Genomic DNA, 20,053 nt, shown 5'->3' with positions numbered 1-20,053 from the left:
AATGTTACTCTCTGATTTACAAGAAGGAAATATATTGTTTTTTCTAACAAGTTAGAATTCAGGATATAAAATCATTGACATATCAATGTATTTTGCATAGATATACATGTAAGGCATACAACTTTCAAAAGCATAGATTACTTCAATACTATGGTGATATACAAAATAGCAATTGTTAAGGCAGCCATTACAAAACTTGTGCAAGAAATTTGAATTTGAATAGCAACCATGACACCCAAAGGTAGAAGTTGGAAGTGAATAACTTTGAGTATGCATGTAAATATAAAATGATAATGTACTAGGTTTTTTCAAGTAGTTCGTTTCAAAGATTTTTATTTTTAAAAAATCATGAGCAAAGAAGTTATGATACAACTGGCATGAAGGCCAGGTAAACCTAATAAAAATTGATTAAAAGCAAAATCAAATAAGCATAAACATTGTATTTATTAATCACAATCAGAGGTGAAAATAAGAAAGAAGCGATGTTGAAAATTTTGTTTAATCTTAAACTTCAAGTTTTCTAAAAACATTGAATAATGCGTGATTGTGTGATTTCATGGACTGTCTGTTTTCTGTATCAAACATTTGTGCACAGTGGTTTTGTGAAATAAGTTGGTACCTTATTTTTTTTATATGCTAAACAACTGCAAGAATATTTATTAGGAGGCTGCACTCTACAAGCTCCGCTTTTTAGCAGCCTCCTCCATTTTCAACTTGATTTGTAATAATCTTGAATATAATTTTCTGTACAGGAATAATTGGAATATGTTTTGTTATTTATATATGTCAACATGTACAGAAGAAACTGTAATTGTTAAATGGAAATAAACGAATGAAATGAAAAAAAAATTAAACAAAATAAAAAAATGTCATTAACTTCCTTTATTTAGAATCAAATATTGATGACAATTTCCAATGCTACACTTGTTTCATTTTGTTCTATTTATCTGACTCAACTGGCTCTAGAGTTAGACTTTGAATCATGTCAACTACTGATAATAATTATCAGTCAAGAAATACATACATTCAAACTCTTAACTTAATCTTAAAAACCTCCATAATGGATGTCAGTAAATTCATGGATTGCACTTTGCTAAAATGCTGTATAAATCACCATCACGTTTCTACCAATTTCCTCATAAACTAAACCGATACTAATGGTGGCAATTTGATATTTTTCTGGCAAACTAAAACAGAAGGCACTAATGGATTTGGATATCAAACTTGTCATATAATATTGCATTTACAGTAAAGTGAGATACCATATGTTTGTAATTGTCTTTTAAAAAGTGTGGAATATGTAAGTGTTAACTAATGTTGATTTTAAACAATTAGGGTTTATGGCTATGGACATGTAAATTGCATAGATAATAAGAAATGTGAAGGTAAAAGGTATAATTTCATTTCAAATTGAAATAAGAGAATGAACAGCGCTCTGTATCCTCTGGAAAAAGCGCTATATAAATCCAATTATTATTATTATTATTAGATAGTGTACACATGATTACAAATTGATTTCATTAAATATCAACATGCAGATGTACTGACTCAGTACCTGTTCCATTTCTATTAACCCATTGCTTACGGGAACCGGGTGGTCCCTGTGTAAAACCTATGGGATTCAAAGAATCTCGGAGGCAACGGGTTAATTTTCTGATGAATGTAAAGGATTATATGCATGTATATATTTATGTAATTTGCAATTAAAGAGCTGGAGAATGGACAAATAAATACAAATTGACGTCATTCATATGATGACATTCATTTTGACAGTTGCAGTATCTCTTCAATTGTATTTTCAATCATGATACAGAAAGCATCTATCATACCCAAGAAGGTGAGAAAATCATGAAACATATTTAAAACATAAACATAATGGCCCGTATTCTGAAGTTGGGTTTAACTTAAACTCGGGTTTAAAGTTGTAATTTAAGTATGGATAGCCAATTGTTACATAAATCACCAACCGTAGAAATATCTTATTTCAGCTCATTTGGCTCTCAAATCATTTATAATTGTCTAGGAAGTATAAATAGATTATTGTCTGCACCATCGATGAATCAGGAAATAGCACAAGAAACATACAACTTAATAAAATAATTTTGACACATTTGGCTTCCCATAATTTTAGCAGAGTTAGACCATGGTCTAAGTTAAACCTGACTTCAGACATGTGCCCATGTCAGACTAAATTTGATCCAATAATAAAGATATTCATACAACCCAAGTTCTGAAAGATCATAAGATTAACCCACATGTATACATCATATGCATACTAACCGATATTGATTATTACTGCATATACTTAACAATTATATTCACATCCATCACTGGAATGATAAAAATTTTATCTGTACAAGAATACTGTACAAAATAAATTTCTAGCATTCTTCCTAAAATGAGTATAATTAATCATAATTTGTCTCATTTTCTGCCTGCTACCTAGTTATGAAATTATCTAAGGTAGAAAATCTGTTTATTCCTACATCATGATTCAAAGTGAATTAAATCAAGGTAGGAAATTAAAGGTGCAGCATATTGAAATATTCCTGTCTTGAAAGATCACAATTTTAGATATTTCTGTAATTATTAACATTTCAAAAGCAAAAACATGACAATCAAAAGTGCAATTTCAAGGTGAAGGACAATCAATTAATCACTCATATATTGATATCAAAATCTGAAAACTGTATTTAAGATGGAATATCATATCCCATGACCTACAATATTGCAAGATAATTTCCTATTCCACAAAAAAAATATACATACGCATATGAGATTATAGCTTGAAATACAATGTATAATTAAACTCAATCAAGTAGCATAGTGATACATTTGATAAGAAATTATTATACTATCAAACAAATTAGATTTATGAAAGTTTCAAGGGCCTTGTATCACAAAATTTTGTGCTTCATTAGCAGTAGTAAATAGGAAATATGGGTGTTCCTGCAAATGAAATCATTTTCACAATAGATTTTAAGATTGATGAAGCACTCATATTATGTACATATTCCTCACCCAGGAAACCCAAAATGCTGTATTAGACTGCTTTGTCCTCGATTTGCCAGGGGGATGTCCAACTTAGTGGCCGACTATGCCGATTCTGTCAGTACATCTCTATGTAACATATAATAATTATAATTTGCATTCATATGGTGCTTTATCATTCTACGATAGCTAAAAGTGGTTCACGGTTATTATTACCTGGTCACTGGATTCATAGCATTTCAAGCAGCCTGTTAGATGCACACTTGCTAAACCAACCATAATGACGGTTGCTTCCAACCATTACCCAATTAGCACCTGGGTGAGAGTGGCAAAGTGTGGATTGACGCCTTGCCAAAGGACGCTAGGCCATGCTGGGATTCGAACGCACGACCCTTGATTAAAAGGCAAGAGTCAGAACCGCTACACCACGGCACTTCCACACATATACCGTAGAACTGACAGAAAACAACAACTAATGTATAGTATGGCCTTTGCCAATGTACTCTACAGAGTCAGGGAACCGCCAATACATACCATGTACTCAAAAGGCCATTGGAAACTGAACACGGCCATTGCACTATGAAGCGAAGAAGACTAATAGCACGTGGACCTGGTCTGAGAAATGCTGAAGTGCTAATAAATGACATAGGAATCTGTACACGGCCACTGCACTCTGAGCAGAGGATCGATGGCAGATGAAACTGCTCCATGAGACATTTTGAAAGTGCTCAAAATGCCAGTGGAATCTGTACATGACCATTGCACTATGAAATAGAAAAGGTTGATAGCATATGAAACTGTTCCAAGAAATTTTCAAGGTACGCTGTTCATCAGGTCAGTTTTCTGTCCTATTCTCATTAGTCTTTGATGTTCCTGTAAGAAAAGCAAAAAAGAATAATCTAAATACATGTAGATGAAAAAGATGTTTTAGCATTATAACATTACAAACCCTACGTGTACTGATCTAAGAAATTTGAAAACTACAGACAAAAATAATATTAGAGGAGACCGGGGTTAGTTGGAACATGGGGTAAGTTGAAACGTTGTACTTTTATTTAATGCCTGTAAAATAAATTTATGCAATACTGCCCTCAATTTATTGCAATAATGATTCAACACTGTGGTGTTATTAATAGCAATGAATTGAGGGCAGTATTGCATAAATTTATTTTACAGGCTTTAAAGAAAATTACAATGTTTCAACTTACCCCATGTTCCAACTAACCCCGGTCTCCCCTATATCCTGAAGAAAGGAAACAAAATCTAAAGATATCTTTATTTTGGTCAGGCACTCACCAAAAAAAATTTCCTGTACAATTGCAAAATTTGGTCATAAAACACAATTTCAATTTTATATGCTCCATGTAATACCTGTTATACAATGATCTTGTAATGATTTTGAAGGTGTTCCCACAAGAATTTCACCAAAACTGAAAGCGGGCATTTTTGCCTTTAAATGCTACGAATGATTTAGAAAACCTGATTGGCACATTTCAAGACTTCGATCCACTTTGTTTCAGAGAGGAAAGAGCTAATAGTATTTGTCTCAGAAATATTTTATACAAATTTCTGTCACTAAAAAGGGGAGGGGGGGGGAGGGCTTTGTGTCATAATATTTTGCATATGCAAAGGCATTGTGATATACAGATCAATGCCAATTCTACATCTCTTCAAATGAGTTCCCACTGGCCATAATTATCTGTTAAGATACATATTCATGAAGGATCAAAGGTGAGTGTAGGTCAATAACTTACCCTTGCTGTTTCACTGAGTATATTAATATCTTCTTGCATAGAGAGTCTGTGCTTCTGGAGTGTAAGGTACCCTTCTTCACGATTTGCATGAGCCTGGAAACAAAGAAAAATCAAGAGATTGTTTAAGGCCCGTATTCCGAAGTCGGGTTTAACTTAAACTCAGGTTTAAAGTTGTCGTTTAAGTATGGCCAGCCAATTGTTGCATAATCACTAACAGTAGAGACATCATACTTCAGCTCATTCGGCTCTCAAATCATTCATAATTGTGTAGGAAGTATAAATAGATGATTGTCTTCACCATCGATGAATCAGGAAAGAGCACAGTAAACATAAGAAACATACCACTTAATAAAATTTTGATACTTTTGGCTTCCCATACTTAAACCGCAACTTCAAACCTGAGTTTAAGTTAAACCTGACTTCGGAATAAGGGCCAAACTGCCCTTGGAAAGTTCACATCTGCATTAAGGGCCGTATTCTTGTGGCTTGGCAAAGTGGTTATGCAATCCAAAGGAAGTTGAAATGCTCACTGAGTTTTAATCTGATCAACGATTTCATGGGGGTATCTTCACTTTACCTATTTATGGCCTAGTCCCACTAGCCCACAGACACAAACCGTATACATAACGGATACAGCAGACAAGCAAAATTTGGGGGTGGCTTCATCCGTTTTCACCCACTCAAAACAATGGACAAAATGGGCGAACAATGAAATCACAGTGGACAGATGCTCGATGGATGTAGAGCGTAAAGAGTACACAACGGATACATACCGTTTTCCAACGGATGGCAAGATTCTTTTCCGTTTTACATCCTCTCTGCATTCGTAAGTGCAGTGGGACCAAGCCTTTATGAAATGTAATTGTGGCTCTACACTTAATTGATGACATCATCAAGATGATTCGGAGGCACATGGGTCTTAGAATAGGAGTGCTCCCCCCCCTTGTCTCAACATGCTTCATCTAAATGCTACCACACACCTTACGACTGTTCGCGATCCAATTTTGGAACAAATCGCATTTTGCTCATCTTCTGAAAATGTAAATGGAACATATCATTTTATTTGAGGTTTGAATTAATTGAAAAAATACTAATATAACCATTTTGAAAGATATCAAGCCTTTATTTCAGAGTAAAAGCCACATTACTTTCAAATCATAACCAATCGTACGACTGCTATGATGTCATTACGACTAGATATCAAATTCGCTTTTATTCTAAGAAGGATGACAGCATAGTCACAAATTTGAACATAGGTATTAGTACGATGATTTAGAACATTACACAGTAAGATATTCCAAGTCTCAATGTTAGCATCAAATTCTAAATTTTATCTGAAATCGGGTCGTAGACCAATCGTAAGGTGTCCGGTCGCCTTGACACATGAGGGTAATTACTCACCTTTGCTAGTTCAGACTGCTGCCTCATCAACTTCTGTTCCAAATCTCTCTCTTTGTTCGCACAATCGATCATCTGTTGTTTGATGAGCATCTGGTGCTGTCTCTTCATCTCAGCCAGCTTGCTGCCGAGACGCTTGACCTGCTGCTCTTGCTGCTTCCTGGAGAGTTCCGAGTCTCTGACGCGGTTTGAGATGTTATGCTCAATCTCTTCCAGCTTAGCTACTGTCCTCTGTAAAGTAAAGATTAATGAATGATTGGTTGATGACGACACTTGAAAAATAGGAACTGTTTTAAAGTCTGTTTAGTGGATGGTTACCAAAATAACAATCGGACATTATGCTTTTCAGCAATTCAAAATCCAGGACACTCTCCTGGTTATGGAGTAGGGAGGGGTACAAGACCCTGGAATATTGTAGAAAATTGATACTTTTTTTAGATCAATGTGCATCTATTTCCTTTTTTTTCATTTTCCCAGAAGAGGAGATAACACAATAAAATCAAGTTACCAACCAAAGCTTTGCAGAATCACTCATTAAAAAGACAAGTGGAATGCCTCTGGCCGTCTCACCTGCATCACGCGGTTCAATGTAGCAGCAGTGCTGACTTTGAATACTACTCTAACTCGCACAAGATGTTCAGTGATACATGGTTACTCTTATGTCCACTTTTTATGAACTAGACCAATAAACTTACAGAGATATGATGGTTATTCAACAAAAAACCCCAACATGGCCAAAGTTCATTGACCTTACATGACCTTTGACCTTGATCATGTGACCTGAAACTCGAACAGGATGTTCAGTGATACTTGATTACTCTTATGTACAAGTTTCATGAATCAGATCCATAAACTTTCAAAGTTATGATGGTAATTCAACAGATACACCCAATTCGGCCAAAGTTCATTGACCTTTGACCTTGGTCATGTGACCTGAAACGTGCACAGGATGTTCAGTGATACTTGATTACTCTAATGTCCAAGTTTAATGAACTAGACCAATAAACTTTCAAAGTTATGATGGTAATTCAACAGATACCCCCGATTCGGCCAAAGTTCATTGACCCTAAATGACCTTTGACCTTAATCATGAGACCTGAAACTTGCACAAAATTTTCAGTGATGCTTGATTACTATTATGTCCAAGTTTCATGAATCAGATCCATAAACTTTCAAAGTTATGATGGGAATTCAACAGATATCCCCAATTCAGCCAAAGTTCATTGACCCTAAATGACCTTTGACCTTGGTCATGTGACATGAAACTCTAAAAGGATGTTCAGTGATACTTGATTAACCTTATGTCCAAGTTTCATGAACTAGGTCCATATATTTTCTAAGTTATGATGACATTTCAAAAACTTAACCACAGGTTAAGATTTCGATGTTGATTCCTCCAACATGGTCTAAGTTCATTGACCCTAAATGACCTTTGACCTTAGTCATGTGACATGAAACTCTAATAGGATGTTCAGTAATACTTGATTAAACTTATGGCCAAGTTTCATGAACTAGGTCCATATACTTTCTAAGTTATGATGTCATTTCAAAAACTTAACCTCAGGTTAAGATTTGATGTCGCCGCCGCCGTCGCAGCCGCCGTCGGAAAAGCAGCGCCTATAGTCTCACTTTGCTTCGCAGGTGAGACAAAAACTGTCAGGTTTGCTCCTGTTTTGGGGAAGTATTCATTGCTTATTATCATGTCAGCAAACTAAACTTGAATCTGATTATACAAACTTTCTGTGCTAGAAATTAGTTGAAAAGCAATATAAGATATTGAACTCAACCCAGGTGAGATTAATGGTGGGTACCTGTTAGGTATTATTACTTAAAAATTAAGCACATATAAGAAGGATCAGGAAGGATCAGGTATACCAAGGTTAATCATATACTACCAGGCATTAAACAAAGTAGAGTATATAGTAGCTGTACTACATTAATCATGGTTCCCATGGAAATTCGAAAAAAAAAACTCTATGACTTTTCCATGACTTCCCGTGATGTCTCAGGAGTTGGGATGTCACAAACCTGGGAAATTGGAAATCATGGACACCAAGTACAATAGCAGAGTATGATCACAGAGTATGACTGTTGCGAGACACGACAAACTGGAAAGCTGCCACAGCCAAGAGGTAAATGAAATTCCATGAATTTTCCATGACTTTCCACAAATTTTCCAAATTCCCTGACTTTCCATGACCACAAATTTTTCCAGGATTTCCCATGACGAAAAACTCCCATTTGAGAACACTATACCCCAGTTCCCCTTCTCATCAATTCTCTTCTCCAGCCGTAATTGCCTCAAGAAAGCAATTTAAGTATCAAAACACCTGTTTCTTGACGTTGGTCCGAAGATAAAACAATAGCCCGGCATATAGTCACAGCAGGGGGCCACACACGATGGGATGCATGCGCAGCACTGAGAGCTGTCCCTGTAAGCATGCCGTCATTTTTATTCGCTTACTTTCCTTATTCCGAGGTCGATTTTCTTCGTTCGAAGTTGAAAATGGACCAACATTGAGTTACTGAATACAATATGCCTTTGAAAACGTGATTAAATATGGAATACAATAATTTCATTCCGAAGCTCCTACTACAGACAGAGAAGTCTTACGTAATAGCGCAGCTGTTGTTTATCTTTTCGTCCTTTGCTCAACGCTCATATACTGGCCTGTGGAGGTGAAAATGAGACAGCGGGGATTACCCCTGGATTACTTGGCCAAGCGCAATTGATAAGGGCTTGGAAATGATTTTTAGGAGATCCAAATGGAAAATGGGGTACAACACCGCAGTTCGCAATCCGAACTGCGGTATTGTTTCAAAGGGAAGTTTGACGTAGTGCCATTAGCGTGGGAACCCTGTTTATTGGACCAATGACAAATAAGACACATCTTCATACCTGAGCATGTTTCATTGCATCTTCATTCTCCCTCCTGGAAGCATCGTAATATTTCTTGCTGTACCTCTCGGCCCATTTAGCCACCGAAGCCTCATGCATTCCTTTCTTATCAGCGCTGATATTCTGTAGTCTCTTATCTCTCCTTGCGTTGTGAAGCTAAAGTGAAAAGTTAAAATAGTTAAAATAAATTTTCATTTTCAAAATGTTACATTCTCAGTTTAACAGAGGATCAAAAGTTTTATACAAGGGACTCAAGATCTGTGGGGAATGCCTGTAGCCCCTATATCCTCCTTGTATTGTGAAGCTAGAATGATTAGTTTAATGTATTGCCATTTATTTTAATGGTTAGGTTTTATTTGAGCAAAGAAAAAACCTGTTTATGAGAGAATGTAAAAAAAATTACCTGAAGGAAAGGCCTGTAGTAACTTTTCTCTCCTGGCAGTGTGATGCTGATGTGAGATGTTGAATATGGTGCCATTTTCATGTTACATTTTAACTATCATTGTCATTATTTAATATTCAATTTTATCATAGAGGAATTTACTATATTATTAAAAATAAATCAAAATCGTTAAACATATTTGTGTGATGTTATAATTTTACAGGAGGGGATTCACCCAAAACTTGGGAACCTCTAGTTTGTATGGTCCTGCTGTAGGATGTATGCTGGAGGATGGGGCAGATGGGGGGGGGGGAATTTCCTCTGAATTCTTACCTGCAATCTTCGTTCTATCTTCTTATTGGTCAGGTCTAGCTTGGTATTCAGAGCTTCCTCTTGAAGTTTCTTCTGAGTGAAGCGGTTATCTCCGAGTTGATTCCTGGTATCCAGAAGCGCTCTACCCTCTAAACATTGTCATCAAGAAGAAAATAATCAAATGTTACTGAAGAAGTTATCATTTTCATTCATTCATTAATCAATCAGGTATTGTGGTAGAAGAAATAAATTCATCAACTCATGTTCGACATTATTAATAACAATGATGTAACCTATTTACCAAACATTTGATCAGATAATACTTTAAAAAAATCAGGGATATCTGAGATTTAAAATCATGTCATGACTCAGAACTTTGATCTTTAAATTAGCAACAACTATATTTTCTTTTCATAGGTAATACTTAAGCCACGCTTGATGTTAGAAAGAACAAAGTTTTAGTAAACTATTCACATTTCTTTGGAAAAAATAATCAAACTGATGCAAACTTACCATCACGAATCTTCTCCTCCATCCCTGTCCGTGCTAGCGTGATATCTAAGCTGAGTTTCCTCTTGTTGTTTTCAAACGAGTCTGCCTTGTCTTTTGTTTTCCTAGACACATAAACAGAGGGAGGTAATCAGTCATTTTTTTCACAAAGTGAGTAAATAGCTTTCACTAAGTGTATGCTCACATGTACGGCACAATGTAGTAGATCAACATTACAACATTGATAGTATGATAAATTTATGTTCCATGAATAAGGTATTGTGATTCATTTTAATGGTGGAGATAGGGAATTTCATAAAGTTTCTCATATTCTATTAATGAGCTGTAATGCATAACAATACAAATACCTATTTTGTTATGAATGATAATAAGTTGATAATGTCATTCGAATGGTACATCATTTCAAACTCTAAATGCTAAACATACCGCTAGTATTCATCTCTTTAAGAAATGTACAACTATTATCATTATGATGATTGTCATTGTGATTATCATCATCATCATTGTCATCATTAAAAGTTCTATCATAATGATCACCACCATCATACATGTAATCATCCTCCTCCTTATCACCACCATCACCATCCTCATTGTCATCATCATTCTCATTGGCATCATCATCATCTCCATTATCATTATAATTAATATTTACTCATTTATTTACTTGGCAAAGCAAAGGAACTTCACTGACTGCAAAAAATGTATAATTGGATGAGACTCAGATGAATTGTAGAAAAGAAAAAGATTAATTTAAAACTAAAACCACCAAATCATCCTTTCCATACTTTATAACTGTAGCAATAAATAATTTAAAAAATCATCCCACCGCTGCCACCAAAAGTTTGTAATTTCTCAATTCTTGTTAACTTACTTCAACTTCTGTTCATATTTCCTTTCTGTCTCGTTTGTCTGCCTCCATTTATCATTTCCTTCAGCCAGAACGTCACTGTAAAAAAAAGGAAAGATGACTAAAGATGAGCAATAATATTTCATTAAGCCTCATTTTAAGTTTTGGAAATTTCCTCTTGCAATTCTAATACATTATCCGAATGCCTATGCCCTAAAACAGTTATATGAAATTATATTTTGATTGAGAATCCAATTGAAATAAAATATCTGGGTATTTTTCTGCCCTTTTTTTCAATATAAATCACTTCTTAAGCATGGAATGGGCTCTAAAACTACAGGATATTATCTTTGTCATTAGCATTCTGATATTAAATCAGTACGTTTGTTAATAATTGCTCAAAAATTCAATTTAAATAAAAATAAATAAAAGTTTACTGAAAGGGCACTAGATCAAACTAAATCATAATTTCTTATTCTCCCTAAATGAAATTGAAAAAAAATTTCAATGGTCACTATATTTTTTTAAGATAAATAAACAGCTTACTCTCTGGTATCCTTGACCATAGTCTGACTCTTTTTAATCTCCATGTTGATGTTGAGAGCGAGGTCGGTGAGTTCCTTGTTGAGACGATGGGTCTCCTCCTCCTTCAAGACCATCCTCTTGGTAAATTCTTCGCTGAGTTTCTGAACCTCGACACGACGTAGCTCGATCTCGTCCATCTTGGCACGGTATTTCCTCTCAAGGTCTCCGCTGCAAGATGACAAAGTAATAAAAGAAAAATTTATGAACATTCAATTATTCATTCATAAAAGCCATGAATAGTGGAAATATCCTACATGTAATATTTATAACATAATGGCATAATTCATATACCACAAAAAATTAAACAATATGTACACATAGAAATGTAGAAAAAGCAGAAAGGCATGAATATTTATGTAGTAGAAATATGGGTCAAAAACAATAACTATCGCATTATGATGACAACATGGATATGATAGTTGCTTATTTGACTGACAGGCATATGAAGAGATCATAGAGGATTGCATTATAAATTCTTTTGCAAAAATCTCTCCCAACATTCATCTCTCGGGGTATAATTCATAATCTACCACCCAAAAGACAGATGAATAATTGTAATTGCATTGTTAATACCATCAACCACTTTCCAACATGTCCTGCAAATGAAAATTAACAAGAGGGTGGAGATCATGACACCGAATTAACTCTAGAAAACATGACTGACACCTGCAAGATTACAATTGAGATCAACCAAGACACCAGTGCAGAGAATTAGACAAACACCAGAAATTAAATCCAGAAAATGTACCATTCCTTATGCCTGTAGATCCACCACAACATGTTTGTCCAACTTAATGGGAATTTGGAATCAGTGCAGGCCTACTTCTCAGGGGAAATGAGCAAAGTCAGTGGCGTACCTAGGATTTTTCACAGGGGGGCCAAATTTGAAATTCGTCCGCCCAAAAATTTGACAAGCCAAAAAAAAAAGTCTTCAATGAAATTGGTCTTCAATCTACCAGCCCAAAAAAAAGGTATTCAAGCTCGTTGGGTGGGGGGGCAGGGATACATCCTTTGCATGGGTCGTGACTTGTCAGGGGGGGGCAGACTGCCCCATAGGTACGCTAGTGAGCAAAGTGGATCACTGAAACACTTGTTCATTTCTCATTTGTCAACATTACTGACTAAAGGATTGGTGAAAAGCACTGTAACATGGACCATAATAATCCCCTACATGACTGGTCCAACAGAGTGTTTCTGAAACAATTTGTAATTGAACGCTTTACTGACTGTTACAACTCCTCATCCATTTGTATTGCAAGAAAACATGAGGAAACTCAAATGTTTGGGAGTAACCTAGCATCACTGTAACAGTTGCATAGACAATGCACAGTAAACAACTTTGAGACCTCATCCCTTTCTAGAATCTGACTGGCTATAACCATATCAAAACCAAATTTATTTCTTGACAAATACAGAACTGAACCACACACTATAAGATATCCCAAGCCAGCTACATGTAGGAGTCCAAAGCCTGATCATCAAACAGAAAAAAACTTGCAAAACAATTCAAACAAGCTTCGGTCACCTGAGTCGTATTGGCACATATTTCGGATTTATAAATGGATATCTTTTCCCGCATGTCGCATATGAATAAAAAGAATCAATCAAGGAATTATCATTGTATAGTTCAATTACTCCAAATCACTAATCACCTCATTGTAAGCCACCAGAACACAATCATAAACAATACCTGAACTTTAAATGAAAATTTGACTTTAATCAAAGGGCCTTGATTATTGTCACAAATTTGACATTTATGAGATGAAGGAAAAAAAGCATGGGCTACAGCATCAGTCCTGCTTGAATGCAGTTGCCATAGTAGATCAATTACACAATGCAAAAATGAACAATTTGAGAGCCACTGATATGTTTCACATTTTAGTAATAAATGAAATATGATTCAAACGCAGATACATTCTGGCACTATAGATGGTTTAGTGTAGCAATATGTATCCATGTAATAATATATATGTTGTATTCATGCTGATTTAAAGATAAATTCCAGTTTTGGTAACGATCTCAAAATTACTTTTGACAGAATCTAATATAATGACCACCCGAGTGTCTGTCTGTATGAAGAAAAAAATATGTGCCAATGGATTCTGGAAGAAACTGTGTAATTGCTGAGCGCGGATTCTGTCACTTCCGTCAGGTCTTTATTCCTGTGTTGGTGATCTTCAGTGTGAACATTTTTCAGCGTAGATTTTAAGATTTCACAAAGTTCAGTTTATGTAACTGTACCAGATCTAGATCCTCGATGATATTCTGACAATTAAGCCTGGTTTTACAGACTTTCTCATAAAATCGGTGTTTACTGCAACTACTGGCATTTCTCTTTAAGATTAATCGAGAAATTATTCTACATGTATGTGTGCAGAATAGAATAGAATAAGTCAGAATGTCAATTTTATGCTTTGATTCTATTTAGTGAATAATTAATATCAAACCTGAGGTAATATGTGTACAGCGTAAGCCTTAAGTATGATCTTGCTAAGCCATAACTGCATAATGCCAGTCTTTAATGACCAATTACAGTTAGTCTAAAATGATACTTACATTGATAGGAGCACCTTTCGATCCTCATCTTTGAGTTGTTGCTGTTTTGCAACAGCCTTTTCTATATTTTTTTTGGTTTGCTGAAATGGGATCAAGGAGAATAGATGAAATCATCATTACTATCATGATTTAATTGTCATCATTTTTATCATCAACATGATTATACCATCACTATGTCTTCTCCTTCTGTGTCATCATCATAAGTATCATCATTTTTGCCATTAGTAGCTTTAACAAATACTATCATTATCATCATCATCACCATAACCACCATCACCACCACCTTTAGCAGCAGCATTACCACTACTACATGTATAATCATCTTAATCACCATCACTAGCAGCACCAACACTAGCGTACCTACGGGGGGGGGGGGGTTGCAGACTGCCTCCCCTGACGAGTCACAACCCGTGCAAAGGACATATCCCTGCCCCCCCCCACGAGTCAAAACTGATCCCTAGCCCGCCCTTTTGAACTTGAAGACCTTTTTTTTGCTTGACAATTTTTTTTTTTATCATCACAATCTTTACCACCACCCTTCACCATCACCAGTCACTACCATTTTATCATAATTAGCATGACCATAATCATCATCATCACCACCATCATCATCAATATCATCACCTCCATCATCATCACTACCAGGTAACAAACTTTATCATCACAATTCTGGAATTGAATTCTGATAGTAAATTGCATGTATTATAGTATACCAATGGAACTTACCGTTTCCTTTTGATGTACGTAATCCCTTGTGATGAAAAACTCTTTTTGTTTATTATCTAACATCTTTTGGTCTTCTGATTTTTTCTTTCTATTGATTGCTGTGAGACAAAGAAATAAATATTGATTTTATTTCTATTTTGCTTTAAACAGACACAATATATACACTTTATGTAGATACTCTGCCACTTACACATAGTATTATATTGGTCACTTAAAATATTGGTAGCAACATTGGCAGCTCTGAGAGCGTTGCTATCTAATAATAGAATATGTAAACACAATGACACAGTACATTTAAATATGTTAGTAATAAACAGATATCCCCCTTGTCAAAGGAGTTTCATTCTGTAAACAAAGCCATGACAGGAAAACATTTTTTATTTACTGGTATTTTCTCCTGACTATTCATTCCATATGATACTGTGTATTGACCTGAAACACGTAAAATTATTTTTGATCTCATTTGCAATCTATCCTCTTTGCTTTGAAATTACTTCAATCTTACTTTATTCAACAGAGTGGTGACTGGCTGATGAAGCTCTAACTTCACATCAACATATAGCATAATACTTTTTAAATTTTATTTTCATGGCTGGGTTGGGGGTATCCCCTTTATCCTCTTTGCCCCAATTTTTGTTTTAATGTTCCTCACCTATTTCATAGTCCCTCATGGTCCTTTTTAGTGAGGCCTGATTCTTCATCAGGTCTCCCTCTGCTCGCTTTAGATCTCTTTCTTCCTGTCTGTGCTGCCACATATGGTCCTATTATAGGAAGAAGGGGTAAATCAAATATCATGATAATGGTCATACCTTGAAAGTATGTGTACAAAGTTATACAAAATTTATTTGCCTCTCTGTGTCTACAGATCGGCAATAATCACATCGAATTAGCACTGTGTTGCTGTGGAAATGCATGGACAATCGACTGTCTCTACAGAGTTAATTTGTCTTTCTGTGACCAAAATTTGTCAAAGTTTGAATTTGAAAGAGTCTAATGGAAGACTTTCTGCAACATAGGATAGAAGACCGTTCCACCCTGTATTAACTCTTTGTGAAAAAAAGTATTGCCTCAGTTTGGATCTTACATGCTTTTTTTTAGCTCAAGCTGGTGACCTCGACTGATGGAGTGTTGAAAAACATAAATTATTTATTTAAATAAAGATAACAGCATTTGCGAATCCTGTATTTTAGCTGATGTACACTGTTCATGTGCACCAATAATATTGCAGTATAATGATAATTATGTAATACTGATGCACATCAGCGTCTTATACAATTTATACACTGTAAAATGGTGCAATATTGGGGTATATTGACTGAGACCTATAAGAACATACAGAAACTGGAATGCCACAAATTACATGATACAATGTAAATAAGAGAGTCATCTAGCAAAAGCAGAGCATCATTAATCTACCTCATCATGGAAGATAAGGTTGTCACAGGGGAGGGGGGAGGCATGATCATACAAGAGATTATTATTGTGCTAGAGAGTAATGGCCAGAGACAGTATATATCCTTGGGTTATTATTCTTGTGGTGGATAAGTGTTCTTTTCGTGAATAAAGTAATTATGCAAAAAACATATAAAATCGCTCAGAATGATTAATGATTCTACTACACAATAACCATGTCAGCAACATGAGATCTACATCCCTAGCGGGGCCCGGGGGGGGGGGGGCACTTCCATTCACGAGTGGATACCATGCGCGACCATGAAGTCTCAAAAAGCACCCTAAACACGTAATTTCCATATTCTGAAAATGCACCCCTTAACAAGTATTGGCGTGTGAAACCATACCCTTAACAAGTATTGGAAACAAAACGATACTCTTGGCAATATTCCCTGAAATGAACCCCTAAACAAGTACAGGAATGTTTTATTGTTACGGGTCCTTCTGTCGTCGGCTTTACCTTATTTGGTTTAGTACGACCCCACCTTCTGCACCTCGCGCAAATCGGACTCTAAACACGAAGTGTTGGGGCAAAAAGGACATCCTTTATAAAACATTTTAATTTTGTTTTATCATCCCCGCAAATTCGACCCTAAACACGTAATTTTCCTTGCGAAATAGATACCCTTTTTTCATTATTTTTGACACCCTTATCACGTTACGTACGTAACGTGCCCTATCGTGAAAAAGACATCCTTTTTACATGTTTTTTTGGTCGCGCATGGTATCCACTCATCAATGTTAGTGGCCCCCCCGGGAAGAGGAGGGAGGGGGGGGTCTCCTTACCTCAATGATCTTCATCCTCCTCCCATGTTCCCTCTCATCCACCGCTACCTTCTGCATCACATCAACCACGGTCTCCGACCTCTTGGGCCCCGTCAAATCCCCAAACATCTGTGCCCCAAGGCTGGGTGGGGCAGACTTGGCTGGTGCCGGTGACATTGTGCCATCCTTCTTGGGCTTGCTGCCCTTCGAGTCCAGGACCTTCCCACGGACCTGGAAAGAATGGGTGTACTTGTTGGAGTCTAGGTAGCCGTCGGGACCACATTTTCTCTCTTGAGCTCTGTTCAAAGGAATATCATATTTGAATATTATGTCGAAAATGAAGAGTGAATTGTTTAATGACAATTAATTCAAGATACCATATGTTCAAGATTTCAATACTCTCTCCCTCCACATGCTTAGCATATCAACTAATGATAATATCAACTACATGTATATGCTGATTATTGAATGCAAACTGGTAGTGAATAAAAAAATTATATTGATAAAAAGTGTTAAAGTTAGTTAAATATTAACTTAAATATTCCTTAGCCTTGTCCAGTTCGTACTCTTTCATAATTAAGACAAGCAATATGCTTTCCATGTGGAATATAGACAACCATATCCAAGTGTATTTTTAACATTTCTAAACTCCGATGCAGAAACCGAGAAATGAGGAACTTCATATTAATCAGAAAGTAGTATAATCAACATACAATTACAATACAGCACTCTTCACGATGACTGTATCACAGCTCTTAAACACCTGTAATGCATCTTACGGCAAAGAGAAAGGGGCATTCAACAAGGTAGATTTTGAAGTCTATATAAGACATGCCTTACTCAGGGATTGAATTCATCCACAGCATTCAAATGGCATGAATTTCAATACTTTGTGTGCCCTTTTAAAATCTTACCCTTAGTGTTGTACATGTAAGAATGTCCCCTGTCTTAACCTAAAATGAAATTTAAAGCCTTCACCGTACTTACTTCAAGAATGAGGCATATTCTTTGGCTTCCTCCGGTTCTGGCTCTTCTGTCTTCACCGCTAGGGTCTGGTAGCGAGACTTGCTCCTCGGACTAGACTCGAAGCTCAGGAGGACCTTCCCACTTGGCATGTCTTGTTTCAACATGGTGATGGTCTGTGGCCTTTCTTCCTCTGGTATATAATCTATTTTTTTTAACCAAGAAAAGAATGGTAATAATATAGAAAATTTCAGTGTAGTTTGTATAATCTATAGGAAGATAATAATGAACAAAGTAATAACCATAACATGACAACAAAGTAATAATTGTAATCATATTACCAATAATAATGATGATGATGATGATAAAATACATGTAATAATAATAACAATAATAATGATAATAGGCTTAATAAGTAAAAATAAAGTAGAAAAAAAACAATAAGTTAGAAATAATAATGATAAGCTAGAAATAATAATGGTAACATTAATCATAAAATCATATTCATCATCAAAAAATCATCTGTACTCCTGTAGATTGTATTTACTCTAGTACTAGGGTTACCAAAAGGAAAATCTAAGTTTTTAAATCTATGTTAAAAAGCATTGAAAAGTACCTCACCTGAATCAGCATACTCAAAAACCCCAAGTGAATGACTTTTGGTATATCAAAGAGATCTAATTATCTGTTAATCTGAGGCTAAATTAGGTCCGAATTGTGACAGTTTTTGTGTACAAATTTGTAGTTGAAATTTCGTCGACACGCATGCACAAAGCTCGGCACTGAACGAGGGATTGTGGGCGTGTCCTTTCTCGCCTCGGCCTATTGTTACCCAAATAACGAAAGTACGTTCATCGTCCCAGTTAGTCTCGGATCCGAGCTTATCCAAATAAACAATGATTAAAAAACAACCCAAAAATAAAAAGAAGAGAAAAGAAGAAATAAACGGCTCAAATGCAGTCGTTTGGTGACGGATAGTATGCTCTGACATCTCGCTGATATAAGGATTAGACATGGCATAAGTTTTATGCTATGATAACTAAAGCATGGGGGGGGCGAGGGCACTCTGACTTTCAAAATTATTAATTCTTTAAACATCTATATCTAGACAAGGGAGGGTCCAGGATTTTCCAAAGGGGGGAGCATTATTATCTACGGCAGTCAAAAAAATTTAGGGGGGGCACCAACATTTTTGACAAAAAAAGGTTATCAAAGGGGGGGGGCGAAAAAAAAATTTGCCCAAAAAAAGTAACGTCCCCCCATAGGCAGCGGGGGGGGGGTCGTGCCCCCCCCTCTAATTTTGAGGTGGGGGACGATCGCCCCCCTAATTTTTTTGTTGATAACCTTTTCTTTTTTGCTTGTCAATTTTTTTTTCGTGCGTGCCCCCTAAATTCCAGTGGACCCCCCTAAAAAAATCATGTGGTTTCCCCTAAAATTTGTGCTGATAAACTTTTTTTGGGGGGATAGGGCTTGTCACTAAAGTTTGGTGCCCCCCCCCTCCCAAAATTTTGCTTTCCGCTGCCAATGGTCCCCACTTGAAATTTAGGGGGATAAGGCCTATGGAGGGCACATTTTCCCGATACAAATTTGATATGCCTTAAAAAATGTTTTTACCAAAAATGGAAAGTCCTTTCGTCCCTAAAAATTGACAAGCAAAAAATAGGGCCTATTAACAAATTACAATTTTGGCTCTCGATAATTATGCCCCTTGGATCCACCAGTAATCTAAGGGGAATTTTTTTTATAGTTTTGATATGGCTACCTTCTCGGAGGGCGTCCTCGCCGCGGTAGCTGGATAGTGCTGCAAAAGAGTAGGCTTTATACTTCTTTTGCAGCATTAACTGACACTCCGAGACTTATAATTTTACCTTATACTTAAAAAATGAATGATACAAAATAAAACATAAACACTT

At 36.1% G+C, this 20,053-nt stretch overlaps 1 protein-coding gene across 1 annotated transcript; it reads right to left on the bottom strand.

Annotated features, from left to right (window-relative positions):
- Positions 1-847: 847 nt before the first annotated feature.
- LOC121431600 (trichohyalin-like) lies at positions 848-18,379 on the bottom strand. Its single transcript, XM_041629160.1, has 13 exons — positions 18,165-18,379; positions 17,199-17,475; positions 15,613-15,721; positions 14,961-15,058; positions 14,235-14,314; positions 11,640-11,846; positions 11,118-11,192; positions 10,250-10,350; positions 9,758-9,885; positions 9,043-9,198; positions 6,147-6,374; positions 4,746-4,838; positions 848-3,864 (listed from the first exon to the last, which is right to left on the bottom strand). The coding sequence occupies exons 1-13, from the start codon at positions 18,305-18,307 to the stop codon at positions 3,805-3,807; spliced, it is 1,755 nt and encodes a 584-aa protein (XP_041485094.1). The 5' UTR covers positions 18,308-18,379; the 3' UTR covers positions 848-3,804.
- Positions 18,380-20,053: the final 1,674 nt, after the last annotated feature.

The sequence above is a fragment of the Lytechinus variegatus genome, chromosome 18 (assembly GCF_018143015.1).
Source record: "Lytechinus variegatus isolate NC3 chromosome 18, Lvar_3.0, whole genome shotgun sequence".
Taxonomy (NCBI): Eukaryota; Metazoa; Echinodermata; class Echinoidea; order Temnopleuroida; family Toxopneustidae; genus Lytechinus; species Lytechinus variegatus.
This window is presented reverse-complemented; position numbering and strand designations above follow the sequence as displayed.